Source organism: Sinohyriopsis cumingii, chromosome 5 (assembly GCF_028554795.1).
Source record: "Sinohyriopsis cumingii isolate HCF-2022 chromosome 5, ASM2855479v2, whole genome shotgun sequence".
Lineage (NCBI taxonomy): Eukaryota > Metazoa > Mollusca > Bivalvia > Unionida > Unionidae > Sinohyriopsis > Sinohyriopsis cumingii.
This window is the reverse complement of record NC_142965.1, coordinates 65,033,004-65,049,420: the sequence shown is the minus strand read 5'-3', so window position 1 is coordinate 65,049,420 and position 16,417 is coordinate 65,033,004. Positions and strand designations below refer to the sequence as shown.

General features: G+C 34.9%; 1 protein-coding gene across 10 annotated transcripts in view; it reads left to right on the top strand.

Moving 5' to 3' along the window:
• The window catches only part of LOC149799332 (fibronectin type-III domain-containing protein 3A-like), a 264,342-nt gene that overhangs the window by 180,929 nt on the left and 66,996 nt on the right, over positions 1–16,417 (top strand). For all 10 annotated transcript variants that reach the window (XM_089958644.1, XM_089958643.1, XM_089958642.1 and 7 more), the window contains one exon: positions 10,044–10,242. In XM_089958644.1, coding sequence (XP_089814770.1) covers positions 10,044–10,242 — 199 coding nt within the window. The remainder of the gene's footprint in view (positions 1–10,043; positions 10,243–16,417) is intronic.

Genomic DNA, 16,417 nt, shown 5'->3' with positions numbered 1-16,417 from the left:
CGTGGGTCGGTGGTTCTTCCCTGGGTTTTCCAGGGTTCTTCCTCCACCAGTTATACTGGCCGCCATGTATAGCCTATCTTGTGCTGAAAAATGGCGTTAAACCCTAGAACAACAACAATTTCCCACTAAGTCCCAAATGAAAATGGTAGCAGTATTATATTCAGTAAGTCTGCCTCAAGAGTTGTTTTGATAATACCTGAATAAATGATCATTATGACACAAGGCTTTCACCAAAAGACTTCTAATGATGTATACTATGTTGTAAATGAAAATGATCTCAGTTTGACATCCAACATGTGTACCACCACAGCCAGCCAATTTGAAAATCTTGGTTTTGCTGAGAATATCAGAGGTGGTTTGAGCACTCGGCAGTTAAAACAAAGAATGGTCTTGTCTTGAATTCCAGGAAATTTGTTTCACCAAATAAAGAGTCAATCCCTTGCATAAAGAATGCAGTAAAAATCTGAACAGGAAAAGTAGTTTGTTCTCTCAGATGAAGATCGCATTGCTGGCGGTTAAATCTAGAAGTAGATACAGATTGGGATTTTAAGATCTGTTTAAATAATATGATTTTCAGTGAAAATCTTGAGACATTTTGGCAATTTGAAGCATAACGAACCATTATTAAAATCATATCAGCTTGAAAAAGACCCTGGAATAATCATATCTCTTTGTTCATCATCATAGTGATATTTAAATACAGTTATTTGAGAGTATTGACAATAGAGGTATGCCCACATGCCAAGTTTTATGGTAATGAAAGAAAGATAGTTGGTCATTTCAAGTGTAGACTGTGTTCTTACACAACGATTATTTTTCTCAACCATTATAATCTATTAATAACATCATATTTTTTTTAAAAGGCATTTCTTTTTGAGAAAGCATTGACTTTATTGTATGTGTGTGTGTGTGTAGATCAACAGGGTCTTCATTCCCACCATTTGTGAAATATAGACTTAGTGGCCAAATAATTTTAATATTTTTTCTGCTTTGCAGCACATTAAAATATGAAGTTTTTGATACGACTCGATGAAATATATCCAGTAGGAAAAGAAAATAATATATATACAGTAACACTATGTTTGGGGTCCATTTATTAAAACCGTACTGTTTGAATAATTTTTTTTTGGTTGTAAATGCTATAGAATATGTTTGGTACATTTGTATAGTCCTGATAATGATGTCATTAAAAGTTACCACTAGCTTCCTTGGCATTCTTGTCAGGTTATACATATATATCTATCACACTCGATGCTAGGGAACGTTTTCGTGATGCAACAATGCAGAACATACAGGTTACATTATTAAATGGTTTTTTTTAATACATTTTGTCGATAAAATGAAAAGATAATAATTTTGAATGCAGCTTTTTGAGCTAATTCTTCAGCTCACACATCAGATCCCTTGCTCAGTCTGCGTGTGATATTTTTTCTACAAATGGGGCAATCATGTTAGTCAGATTGATCCAGACATAAAATACAGTATTTTTTGCATGTTTTTGGATGGCAAGAAATAATTGCCTTTTTTAAGTAAAAAATATCCCAATATTATCTGAAAACAAGTTAATAAAAATGCAAGCCTATGCAACCAAACACACAGAGAAGACATATTGGTATATCTGTTAAGTCACACAGCAAAGTAATCACACTTTACATGTATGATACTGATAGAAAACTGACATTAAATGCTTTGTTTTGTCTTGGTTATTTCAGTCCAAATGAAACAGCAATATTAAAAAATGTGACTTTACACATGACAAAAATAAATCTACCATATTTTGATGGCTCACCATTATCTGCTAAGATGTGTATAAATAACTCTGGTTGTAGAGTTCATCAGCTGTGCCACATGCCTCCTATGGTATTATTTTTAAGAGAGATGGACCATTAAAATCTAATTAGGTCCCAGGCCCCAGTCAGCATTGCAGATGGTCTAAGTATTTAAATAACTCAGTATGGAAAGTATACCAATTTAATAAAATATAACAAATGAATTCAATATTTCCTGTGACAAGTTCTCAAATTTTTCTCTTTCAGACTATTACAATCATTGACCTATTATTACAAGCCAAATGTCATCACATGAATTTAACGGTCTTAAGAGAGAGTTTCCTTTCCGATATTTGACCCCGTTACTCATCTGTCCTTACTCTTGTTGTCTTTGGTACTCCAGAACCCCTGCTAATGTGCTCTACAGCCACTCACAGTCATGTGCTCCTTCCAGCACCATACCTCAACCTCTGATGTCATTATGGTGTCTTCGTTGCGCTCTTTGCGCCTTTCCCACATTCTTGCTCTTTGGGTGTCAAGCCTCCACTTCCACCTGGAAAGTGTCCTGTAGAGTGTAGAATAAGAAGGGACATATGCCGTAGTCTGGTTACCCTACTCTACTCTGAGGAATTCACCACTCTCAGATCATTCATCAAAATAATGGCAAATAAATTAACAGGTCAACTCACACACTCAGATCTAAGTATTCCATACAAGCTTTGTTCTGTAATAATTGTGCTTCAATAATAATATTATTAACAAGTTCAAATACCTGCATACACGTCTCTAATTGTTAACACATTAACCCCTGGAGGTTTTTGTCGTTTTCGCCTGAAATTCGAGTAGGAAACACATTTTGAAACCTAATTCTGAACAGATCCAAAAACACCAAATCCCAGGTGATCTTTCAATCAGATACTGCCTAGTTGTGTTAGAAACATCGTTTTTCATTGGCTTTTTGGCTCGTGCATGAGCTGAAGGGTAAAAGTTGGAGTTCTTTTGTTTTTTTTCCTTTTTTGTTTTTTGTTGCTAAACGGAGCCATTATTTTTGTATTGAGACCACTCTTTATTCCAAATGCCCATCTTATCCTACTTTTTGCAAAGGTTCATCTGTCAGTTTGCAGTTCATACCAGTTTGCCTTACATCTGAGACCAAAAAGTCTCAAATCTGGGCACAAAATCCTGCCACGTTAACTCGTCGCTAGGGGTTACTGTCTTAACTTCTCGATATAGTAAATAATCATCATCAGTATTAATCATATGCATTTTCCACCCTATGAGCTATACAAGATATATACAAATATACAAGTACCATATATACATGGGAGGTTGACAGAAAGTAGCGTAGATTGGCAAGCTCTGCCACTTGGAGTACAATCTAAACTTTCTGTGATCCTCTCTTGGTTGGGTTTACCCGTGTACTAATTTCAAAATGAATTTAGTCCGAAGAATGATTGATTGATCGATTGATTGATTGATTATGTTTTAACGGCGCATCAGCACTGTTAGGCTATTTAGCGCCAAACAAAATGTTATATGTGTAATCTTTTTAAAATTATAAAAAGTCTCATATCGACCAGCGATATCAAAACCAAATAGTTGAAATTAAGACGATAAGATGGTAACGGTGAAAAATAAAGCTTCACGATCAACGGGGGATGTAAATGGTTTATGTTAATGAAGAATGATCATAAGGTATTAAAAAAGGGACGGTATATATATTGCATAAAACTGCACAAGGTGATAGTCCGAAGAAAAAATCCAGCTTGCTTGCATAGAAAATCTGCCCTAAACTTGAATATCTTAGTTTTGATTGGATAAGGTCTGGTCTCTTTGAAACTGCTTTGAGTAATCTAACACTTGCTGGTCATTCTGTTTCTCATTTTTCCATTGTCTGAATTTCTTTCATGTCAGTACGGATTCTTGCACGATTTGTAACAAACATCCTATGTACACTAGTTTGTTGACTATGGTCTAACAAAGAGACCAGACAAATTAACTATTGAAGATATATGTATACATAAGGCATCAGCAGATTTTCCCACACCATGACAAACTGCACAGATATAACCCAGACTGGTTGTAGAGTTCATCAATTGCATAAATATAATGCAGGCTGGTTGCAGAGTTCATCAACTGCATAAACATTACTCAGACTAGTTTTAGAGGTAGCAGTAAATAAAACTTAGACAAAACTGAGTCTGCTGATAGAGTTTGTCAGTAAATAAATAAAAATTATAGATATGGCCAGTGTTGATTCCAGTTTTCCAGGTATTTATGGCATTAGTTATTTTGGTGGCATGAATAGAATGTCAGTCCTAAATGTTACTAAGTCCCCATCACCTTGTGTGTTTTCATGCGGCCAACTGTCCTGTATTTAGTTGCCAACCCTAGCACTTTTTTTCCCCCAAGGTAACAAGAATATAAAAAATATAAAAAAGATTCCCAAAATAGATTTGTGCATTAAAATGAGTTAGTTTTGCCCTGTAACTGAATCGCTTAGTACATTCTATTTACTAATAAAATTATATGGGTTAAAAAAAATAATCCATACCTACCCTAATTTTAAAACCTGTGCGATAGGAAAGACACATTTATATTTTTGCCCAAGAGAAGCAATGAATGAATCCCAGTTTTTTTTAAAGTTCTGTACCAAAACGTATACAAAAGTAATTTGCATTCCAACTCTTACAAAATCATAACAATATGTATGAAATAAGAATCTCTTTTGTCCCAGGTTTTTAACAAAAAATTATCTACTGAAATGAGTTCCTATACAAATGACCAGTATGTGACAGGGTTCAGGTTTGAATATTGTCCACAATGGAAGTGTTAAACAAAGTTTTAAGAGGAAGGCTTGACTTAGTGGTTTCATTTTTGATAAAGTATATTATTCCAATACTTTTTATGATTGTGGCCTTTTTTAAGAGTTTTAGATAAATCTGGTTTGTTATACCATTGTCAGTGAATTAATGAACAGTGAAATAAGGCTGTCCCTAATTTTTCAACAATATGAATCCTGCATTCAACTTGCCAAGGCTTTTTCTGATGATAAGTCATTCCTCTACCTTCTAAAAGCTCTATTAGTCTGTCTTGTCTTTCCTTTGTTGGGCTGTATTCATGTCCGAAAATATTAGTGTGTGACAAAAAATGATTTCAAAATAATGTCAGCAAATTGCAAGACATCAAACATTATTTTGTTCAAAATATGTTGGTATCCATAAACATGGTATCAAAAGACATACAAAAACAAGGTCATGCAAGGCTCGATCATGCAGAACCAATGATATGGTCTCAAATCAGAACTCGTTCTATTTAGAAGTGGTATAGAGCTCTTACAGATTTTTTTAAAATAAGAAAATGAAATACTCTGGCTTAAGGGGAAAATCCTTGGCCCCTTCCCTGGAATATAAACATTTTGCTTTTAAGGCTTGTTATAGAATTATGTAGTGTTGCTCAGGGCTATGTTATTGTGCTGTGACATATACCATGAGAGCTAAAGGGACAGCCTGTAGTCCATTGTTTGTCATTGGTATGCCCATCCATATATCAGCATCTCTATCAGTATCTTCCAAATACATGTATATGACTTGTACAGTTATTTTTATATTAGTTTTGACTTGATTTCAGTAGGGTTATACACTAGAGGAAAAACGGGTTTTGGGTGTTTTTTTGGCATTTGATGGCGCATCTATAAATTTAAGATTGTATTGTTTTACAGCACAGTATCACTTGTATTGTTTTACAATACATCTTTACTGTGCCTTGGCAAGTAGAGTATAGTGTCTTGCCTGTACTTTATCCAAGTTGATCAGATGGTAATATTCAAACCTGCACCCAGTAACAAAATATTTTTGCTGCACTTCTTATGGCAGGACTTTGAAGATGACATCATAAACTAGTTAAGTTAAAAAAGAACCAGATTGAATAGTATAATCCAGAAACAAAAAATCTAGATTTTTTTTCATGTTAAAATAATTCCTCGCGGTACTTGGGCAATATAGAAAAAAATAGTCATTAAACGAAGTTAACAATTTCAGATAAACTTTTCAGTACAAATTAATTTTATGTAAACTTGTAAAACTTTGAGCTTTTTTTTCTTCTTAAATTGTGATCATGTTTGAATTAAATGAGAAACAATTGCATCATGTGCCAGACATGCCAATAATGTTGTGTATGATATAATAATAATAATGAGGACTTTGTATACCGCCTAATCTTTAGAAGCCCTAAGCGCTTTATGACATTAGACAACACCTATAAGATGAAAAACATATAATAATATTATTACAAAAACAAACACCATGAAATTAGAAAAACATTAAAAAATAAAAAACATGCTGAGAATATTTCAGGTAGGAAACATATACAACAAGCAATTGTGCTTTTTAAATAAAATCTGTTTTAATCAGGATATGCTATTTTGCCATGTTACAGAAAATGTGTTTACAAATGTCTGCACCTGGTGCAAATCTAAATTATTATTGTATACATGCCTACAGAACATTATTTACATGCAAATTATTTCCTTTCTTCATATGTCTGCACTTTTGCCTTTGCACTTTAAAATGAAAATTCATGGACTATTCATTGTACATGCATTATAGGAGTGCCAAGTTACTCTAGGTAAACATTTTTAAAGATCCAAAGATTGATAGTCATTATTAAAAAAACAGGATCCTTCTTCCCATCGGTGATTCAGCAATGAATGGATGCATCAACAGATATTTGATTCTATGTAAAACCAAAGAAACAAAATTACAGTAGAATAAATGAGTTCACAGTAGTTGACTCGGCCTCCTGTGCATGTTTTTATGTGATCCATATACAATACTCCCAGTTTTAATGCTGTTGATAATTTATAGTGTTTGACCCAGCTGGCTTACTGTGCATGTTTGTGTTTCATAATCAGACCCTCGCTATAATTCCATTCATTATTTACAGTATTTGACCCAGTTGGCTTATTGTACATGTTGGTATATCATATACAGTACTCCCTCACTATAATTCCATTCATTATTTACAGTATTTGACCCAGTTGGCTTATTGTACATGTTGGTGTATCATATACAGTACTCCCTCACTATAATGCTGTTCATAATTCACAGTATTTTACCCAGCTGGTATACTATGCATGTTTTTGTTTCATATAAGTACTCCATTTTAATGTTTTACAATGTATTTGACCCAGCCAGCTTGTTATGCAATATCGTACCTGTCTCATAAAACGGACTTCTCTTATCCTAAGGTATATTTTAACGAGGGAATTTTGTATACCTTTATTGAATTTTTGTGCCATTTTTGTTTACAAAAATTTGGCAAGCTGTAAATTTGATTGTTTGCTTTTTTATTTTGTTTTATATTTTGCTTTTTTATTTTGTTTTATATTTATTATCGCTGGTTGATTGATGCATTTGATCTGCTCATTACTTTTTAAATTTAAAAACTTTCACTACATTATTTGTATTTCTTGGGTTACATACATGTACTTATTAAAGCATGACACTCTGATGTCTTACTATAGAGCACCTTGGTATAAAAAAAAAAAAAACCAGTCTGTGATATAGCACAGTTAACTGGGAATCCATGGTGGCTCATTTGGATGAGGACCAGACTCGTTATCCACGGGTCACGGGTTCATTACCTACCAATGCCAAGGACTCTGATGCGGGAGTTCATGATTTGAACCCTGGCTGAGTCATACCAAAGACTTATAAAAATGGTATTTACAGCTGCCTCGCTAGGCGCTCAGCATTAAATGTTTAGTGTCAGGATTGGTCGGCCTGGTGACAGGATCATTTGACTGGGTGGGACATCATGATACATGTCTGCAGCATGATACCCCAGTGCTAGACATTGCTGTAAACTGTGACACTGCAGACATCATAGCAGTACTGAAAAATTGTTAAAGCTATGTTAAAAATCTTAATCACACACACACATCAATGCCAAGGCACTTAGCTCTCATGTGATAAGCATGTTATCACCTGTAATGTGTTAATAGAACCTTGAAAACTCCACAACAAAAATCCAAATGATTCTTTAAATAAAAATGTGAGGAAAGATTACCCATCCATTTGGATAAAAAAAAGTGGAATCTTTTGGATATTGACTTAACGAAACTAATAAAGGTAGGGTTTGAAAATAAGATGCAAGAAGATAGATTGATTTTTAGCCATGATTTATATTTTTAAATAATGCACAAATCCCACAATTACTCATCCTTGAATAGTTGCTGAAGTACATTCATGCATCCCACTTTACTGATTGAAACAGGCAAAAACAAATGTGTATTTCCTATTGCACTGGTATTAAAATTGGGAAGGCAGGGCTCTTATATATAGGAAATGTGATTTTTTTTTTTTACCATGGTGGAAAAAAAGTACTAGGGTTAGCAATGAAAACAGTGATGGCCAGCCAACCAGAAACATGCGTAACTTTTGTTTTGCCTGATATATTTATGTCTAATTTACCTGTGTGACTCCAATGACCATTAGTGTGAGTGACCACTTCACTTATAATGCATAAGCTGGTTTAGAAAGTTATCTATAGGTTCAAATGTGTAACTGTTATGTCATTGTTTCTTGTATTTACATATTTGTTCTCATCTAAATATTTTTAAAAATTCACAATTCATTTATATTTGTTTTTTTTTTAAGCTGTGTTATAGCAGTTAACCTCGTAATCTTGTTTTTAATGATCTCAGTTGATGACTATAATAGTTAAAGTATCTTTTTCTCTCTGAGTACACTTTTAGGTAATTGTACTTGATGTGGTCCCATCATTGCTAGCCATGGTTCCAATATGATAGCCCTAGCAATACCTTTGTGCATCGAGCATATATTTCTGTGCTTTGGCTCTGTGAATTTCATTGGATGCGGCAGCAAGCCACTGTATCCAATCAAAATTAAGTTGCTCAAATTTTAACACTGTTCCTACATGAATGAGAAAAGGGGAACACACAACTTGAATGGACTGTAAAATTAGTAATTTTCCACTGCCAGTCCATGTTTGTAGAAATACCTTTTATTCATTTATATCTGTAATGGCCTCCCTCTATTATGTAGTCATATTTCAATGTTAAATTTACAAAGTATCCTTTTTAAGTCAATTGTGTCCACCATTTATGGCCGATGTACAATGCACTGCTGTTACATGCTGTTAGTTAGTTGGCTTTACATACTAAGGGAGGCAACTCATGAAATTCAATGGATGTCATGAAGACAAAGTACTAAAATATCTGTTCAATCCACCAAGGTGTAGATATGGTTATAGTATCAGAACCTTGGCTAGCAAAGACGATGTGGTCCATGCAATACAAATATCCAAACTTCATTCATGCTTTGAGCTCTTGAATCTTTGCTTATGCTGATGTAATTTGTTTTACCAAAGTATGTATTGAACAGAATTGCAAAGAGCCATGTTGACATGGCACATGCAAAATAATGTATTCAATTTGTATATACAGTTAGAGACTTAATGAATGCACATTTTGCCTACTTGATTGTTTTTTTTTATTGGATGCTAGTTATTTATGTCCGAGGTTGGGGATTGTTTTTATTTAATGGTGTGGGTAGGTTATTATGCAGAATGTATGCACTTTTATGGAGGTTGATTAATTATCAAAGATGTAGCGTGATGGAAGTTTACAAATGCAAACAGTATTCTGGTGGAACAAAGCACTTGATTGCTAATGGTCAACTAATATTCCTTGAATTTAAGAACAATGTGTATAGCACTTAAGTAGGTAACTAAATTAGGTACAGGACATAAAGTCAGCTTGTATACATAATATAAGCTGCATTGTTGTTTACTTAATTTAAAAAGCTAGAAAGATTAGATATATTTTGGAGAGTTTATGTTGTTTAGTTTTTTCTGTCTGTAATCTCAAGGTGTATCATCATACATTGTTGCTATAGTAAAGGTTGAGTGTATTGTGATACACTGTTGCTAGAGTAAATATGGGTGCCTATATTTAGATCCACTGTTGCCAGAGAAAATATTGAGATCCATTGATGATATTTTATAACCATTAATGCCACACATTATCAAATGAAAAAAAGAAATGTTTTATCTTTAAGGTAAGAAACTGAAACATTATGGCTTAAGGCAAACATCTGACCCCTTCACCAGAATATAAATATGGTTGGTACCTAAATTATCCTTTGATGGTTTATGACCAGATTATGTAGTTTTGCTTAAGGCTTTGCTATCATGCAATTACAATGTATTTCCCAAAACACTTGTAATAACATTGGATTATTTTTTTTGCAGGGAGGACCAAACAGCACAGCTCAGTATTACCCACCATATGGAGGACCTTATGCCTCCCATCCTCAGTACCCTTCAACACATCATCATACACATCCACCACCACCACATGTACATGGGGTGCCACATACACACCCCCATGGAACACCACCACCACCAAATTGCAACAGTCATAATCATGGGCCAATACATCATCCATCAGGTAAGGAATCCCACTCTCATTGATGTTGATATGTTTTCCAAATTATCCACTCCTACCCCATTGCTAAATATAAACCTGATACTGGGAACCGTTATTCTGTTATTTCCTTCCTATTTAACCATGTACATTAGCTCCTTTTTCCCCATACTACCACCCCTTTGGTTGTCTTCCATCCTTTATTAGCTCACCAGCCACAAGGCCTAGAGAGCTTATGGTATGACCTTTTGTCCAGTGCAGCACTGGTTTGTTGCCACCCTGGATGCCATGATTTTGATTCATATATGATCAAACTTGGGTTGTAGGTTTACATGTCAATATCTTTTCTCGCATATTAATGACATTATATTACACCAAATTGACTGAGCTTGTTACCACTCTAGAATCCATATTTTCTTACTCATTTCAGATTGGAATAGAAATATATACTCATATTGGGATCTTTGACTAATTCATTAAGAGCGAGATGCATGCATATTAATGGGGTGATTTTTATCTGATTGGCAGATTTAATTGTTACATTTTTGGAAGCCATTATTTCTGATCTGATTTTGGTCAGACTTGGAATATAGACTAATATGACCCACTGGGCCTGAATGCTTCTTTTCTTACTCAGTGGTCCATGACCATTGGTTTTAGCTAAAGGTGAGAAATGACAAACGTTTGATTGACAAAGATCAAGCTTTGATTGATGTTCTGCATATCAGCTGGTCCTACCCATACTGTATTTGTGTATAAAAGTTACAGATTTCATTCTTAATGTAAATATGGTAAAAACTGCAATCCATTTTAGATTGTTTTACATCAAGCAGATAAGCTTTAATTTTATCCTTTAAACAGGTAGTAATATCAAGATTGATATTATAATGTGCATGATTTAAAAGATAACACTTGACAAATAAAGAACCAAAGTGATCTTACAGTTACCTGTCTTCCCGGCATACAGTTTTAAGTTTTGTTTACCACGAGGATGTAAATTGACAGGCTTTGTTTTCAGTATGATTTTGCAATTTTCTCTTGTCATTGCTCATAGTGATTGTAAATATGTTGCACCTTTCTGTTTCTTTTCCACAAGCCTGATTTGGCTTTCCAGAACATATCAGTGAAAGCTTTAGCATGCTACATTTGTTGACTTGTGCATTAACATTTAGCATGCGACATTTGTTGACTTCCGGCAGTGCATTAACATTAAGCATACTACATTTGTTGACTTCTGGCAGTGCATTAACATCTTGCATGCTACATTTGCTGATTTTTAGCAGTGTATTAACATTTAGCATGCTACATTTGTTGATTTTTAGCAGTGTATTAACATTTAGCATGCTACATTTGTTGACTTCTGGCAGTGCATTAACATTTAGCATGCTACATTTGTTGACTTTTAGCAGTGTATTAACATTTAGCATGCTACATTTGTTGACTTCTGGATATCCATTAACATTTAGCCTGCTACATTTGTTGACTTCTGGCAGTGCATTAACATTCAGCTTCTGTTTGTATCATTGCATCTTTATACTTCCTGCTTGGTGCATCTTTATGACACAGTTTTCATAAGTGCATTTTTATGACTGCTTGCATAGTGCATCTTTATGACAGTGCTTGCATAGTGCATCTTTATGACACTCCTTGCATCAGTACATTTTTATGACACTGCTTTCATAAGTACATCTTTATGACACTCCTTGCATCAGTACATTTTTATGACACTGCTTTCATAAGTACATTTTTATGACACTCCTTGCATCAGTACATTTTTATGACACTGCTTTCATAAGTACATTTTTATGACACTACTTGCATCAGTGCATTTTTATGACTCTTCTCTGACAAATCAAGAATTCAGTAACATTTTATTCAGTTTATAGGAACAACTAAGAAATATTAAAAGTCTGAGGACTAGTGCTGGTAGCATGTGACAGGCCCATGACCAAGAAAGATTAGTCTTAGACCTCAGATCATCCAGATTTCCAGGCTTTGATCTAGGTTATGGATGAGTTTGATGATGAGTGAAATCCACTCACAATAATGAGATGAGCTTGTTACAACCTGAAGGGACATATTTCTAATCAGAATTTTTTTTAATAAAACTTGGAAGATAGGCTTATATTATCAAAATCTTTAACAAGTTTAATAATTTACAAAGATCACACATGATGAGATGATCTGACATCTGGTTGTATGAACTTGTTGGCATTCTAGAGATAGTATCTTTGATCTGATTTGGAGTAAAACTTGGTAAATAGAACATGTCCAATGAGTTTTACATGACCTGGTTTCATTGCTGACATTCCTATATGTCAAAACTAGTTTTCAAATTGAATGCAGTTTTTAATAGAATTTTGATTTTAAATTACATGTACATGATATATCCCTCAAAATTCAAGCAAGGGATGAATCTGTGATATTGTCTACTGAGAATAAAAAGTTTGGGGTTAGAGTTCTTTCCTTGCAAACGAAATTGATAACAGACATAAAAGTACATTTTAGAAGATAATATGTGTAATTTCAATAGAACAGTTTACAAAAAGAGCAAAATAATGCACATTGGATATTAAAATAAATGATTTGTAATTTACAATTGAAAAGTATAAAATAGAGGTATTAAATGTTACATCTGCAGGCTAACGTAAACTATGTCAAGATGTTAAAATGTACATTTGCAGGCTAATATGAATCTTATGTTCTTTGTTGTGATTAAGAATTAAAATTTGTTTACAGAGCTGTAGATTTTTATTGGTAGTAATTTTTTAAAAATATTCAGTTCACCTATCCATAATGCCAAGTGAACTTAGTTGGTTCTTCATTTGTTTTGCCTAGTCATGTCACTATTGCTGTTTACAAGTTTGAAAAATCAGTTAGCAGAATATGCCCAACTTTGACCTAAAGCATTCTGGCATGAAGGTCTTTAAAATTTGTTCAAATGATGCTGTTCAACAGACTTTGACCAGATTTGAAAAAGCATCCTGACATGAAGCTCTTTCAGATTTGTTCATACTGATTTATCATCAAGTATGGCCACCTTTACTAAAAATGGAAACACCTTAAAATAACTTCTTAAAAAAACTAGAGAATTTGACATAAAGAAGATAACTTGTGATGCCAAATAAGCTTTGTGTTTAGGGCTTTCTAAGATATGAATTAGGACCAAGCTCCCAGGGCAGGGAGAGCACTGAGTGGGTGTGTGGAGACCACACTGCTTACCTCTATAGCACAAGGATATGGATATAAAAGATGCTTTAAGTACTGTTTGCTTCACCGTAATCCAGGTCAACATAGCTGTTTGGGATCCCACATTAATGGTTGAAAATCGTACAAGAGAAAGGTGACATCACTGTTGGTGCCTGGAATGTGTTTGCACTAATGGATAGTACATGGGCAGAATGACCAGAGAAGAACAGCTCTTGTTGGTACAGAACTGGCAAGATTCAAAATCCAGATGGCAACCCTGATTGAAATAAGCTTGACTTAGGAAGGACAGCTCACTTAAATACATGCCAGCTATGTGTCCTTCTGGAGTGGCCAAAGTAAAGAAAAGCAGCTTTGAAGCAAGTATTGACTTTGCCACAAAATCACATCTAGTCTGCAGGTTCACAAATCTCCCAAAAGGCATGAACAACAATCTCATACAAAAGACTCCCACTATCAGGAAGAAAGAAAAATCTGCAACTATGCACCCACCATGACCAACCCATATGCACCTGCGGTGACTGTGACACTACAATCCACATTAGATACCAAAGTGATGGCAAGCTCTTCAATCTGCAGAAACTGGGGGCAAAGACAAAGTTAAAGGAAGAGACTGTTTCATGATCTGTTTTCTGAGGACTGTTTCATTAATGCTAGGACCAGGTCTGACATAGAACAAAGTATGGACCATCTGTCTTTAGTTTGTGATAGTTTCAATTAATGCCAGAACCATGTCTGATATACAACAAAGTACATGTATAGACCATATGTCTTTAGTTTGTGACAGTTTTAATTAATGTCAGAACCAAGTCTGACATACAACAAAGTATGGACCATTTGTCTTTAGTTTGTGACAGTTTTGGTCAGTCATTATCAGGAAGACTAAGGCAATGGAACAGCCTTCACCAGGGAAGCCTTGTATGAAGCCTGCTGTTTTGGTGAAAGGCCAAACTGTTCTCACAGTGCGCAAGTTCTACTACCTTGGCATTACACCTTCATGTGCAGTCTACATCAACGCCAGAATTACCAGAGCAAGTGTGGCCTTTGACAGACTTTGCAGAAACGTGTAGCGGTACAGAAACATTAGTCTGAAGAAAAGGTGAAGGTTTATTTTTTAGCCATTGTGTTGCCGACCCTGCTGAACCATTTTCGTATGGGTTGCCGAAGGAAACCAATGAAGATAAAATGGCTGGACTTGTCTGTTTATCCACAGTGACAATGAGCAGATGAGCTATCACCTATTGTGTACTATCATCCATTTTACATGTCACCTTGAGGATAACATATATGTGCAATATGTTTGTCAACCTCAATGCACCCAGTAGATTCCTCCAACTCCTAGAGACATGGTGGATCGGATCAGTGGTTAGCATCCAGGACTTGCAGCTGAAAAGGTGTGTGTTTGAATCCTGCCATTGGACCAGGCTGGGTTGGCTGAAGTTGTGCATCCTTAGGCAAGGCACTTTTGTTCCAGCTGCCTTGGCACTAAATCACCTACCTTTGATGCTGTGCCTTAAAACCTGCTATTGTTGTGGGGTATCATATATACATGTACTTGCTTCAGAGTTGAATTTAACTGCAAACTGCATAGACCCATTGCACCAGCAAATCTGGGTCTGTGCACTTTGTTAGGATTAATCAAGAGAACAAATGTCATTGATCTGAAGGCATATTATGTTAGCAGGTTTATATTGCTTGCAGTTAGACTCTAGTTGGAAGCAAGTACATATGGTAGCTTTTTTTTCTCAAATAAAAATTTCATGGTAGAAATGCTTCTTGTTGTGGTTGTTGATTTCTCTTCACTGCAGAAAATTATCAGAGGAAGCATTTTATAGACATGTGTATCTCTTCTACAGGGGCCCCGAGTGGCCGAGTGGTCTAAAGCGCTCTTCGTTACGGATCACTGCCATCTCACCTCTGTCTGCGGCGGTTCGAGTCTAAGATTCAGCCAATGTGGGCATGTGAGAAAAAAGCTTGCCAGTAGCTTCTCGTGGGTCGGTGGTTCTTTCCGGGGTTTTCCTGGTTCTTCCTCCACCATTAATACTGGCCACCATGTATAGCCTATCGTGTGCTGAAAAATGGCGTTAAACCCCACAACAACATCTCTTCTACATGTTTGATATTCAAGTAAAGATGAAAATTATCTAAAAGGATAATGCAGTTATATGCACTGAGCCGTTCACAGTTTTGGCATGCCATAGTTTGTCCTTTGTTATTTGTGCTGACACATTATCTTTTGTTCCTTGTATTATTTTTTCTTTGAAAAATGGATTGACAGTTTTATTTCAGCTGTGTTTGTCTACACCAGAACAGGATTCACAAAATGTCAGATCACTGATATATTGGCATAGCTTCAAAAATGGATTGTATGTCTCCTGTTTCTCTTGTAAAATGTCAACATTTGATTGATGCATCTACCTTTTGATTCTTTATGCTTGTAATTCCATCATGTATATTTTATATAATGCATCAATTCCAGTATCATAAAACTCCCAGTTGGGTGATTTCAAAATATAGATGTGTAAAGAGACAATATTGTGTTTTGTTAAGTTGAGAGACAATACTGTATTTGCTGAAGTACCTTTAAATCCCCCCATATATATATATATATATATATATATATATATATATATATATATATATATATATATATATATATATATGGGCACATCAGCACAATATTAGCTTTTCAGCGAGTGTTGATTACAAGTTCACTTCTAAAATGTGAAGATCAAGAATTGCAACATGAAGCATATTAAGAAGATAAACCATTCAAAATAAACATAAACCTGTTTTACTATAAAGTAAAAGGTAAAGATGTTAACATTGTTTACAAGGTACATACCTGTATAATAAAAAGTCATGTTGCATGACATGACACTGATATAAAAATGTGTGTGTGTGTGTGTGTGGGGGGGTGCATATTGAGTATTTTACCATTCATGTAAATTGAGGGCCATAAGGTTAGTTCTCCAAAAATAATTGTGTCATC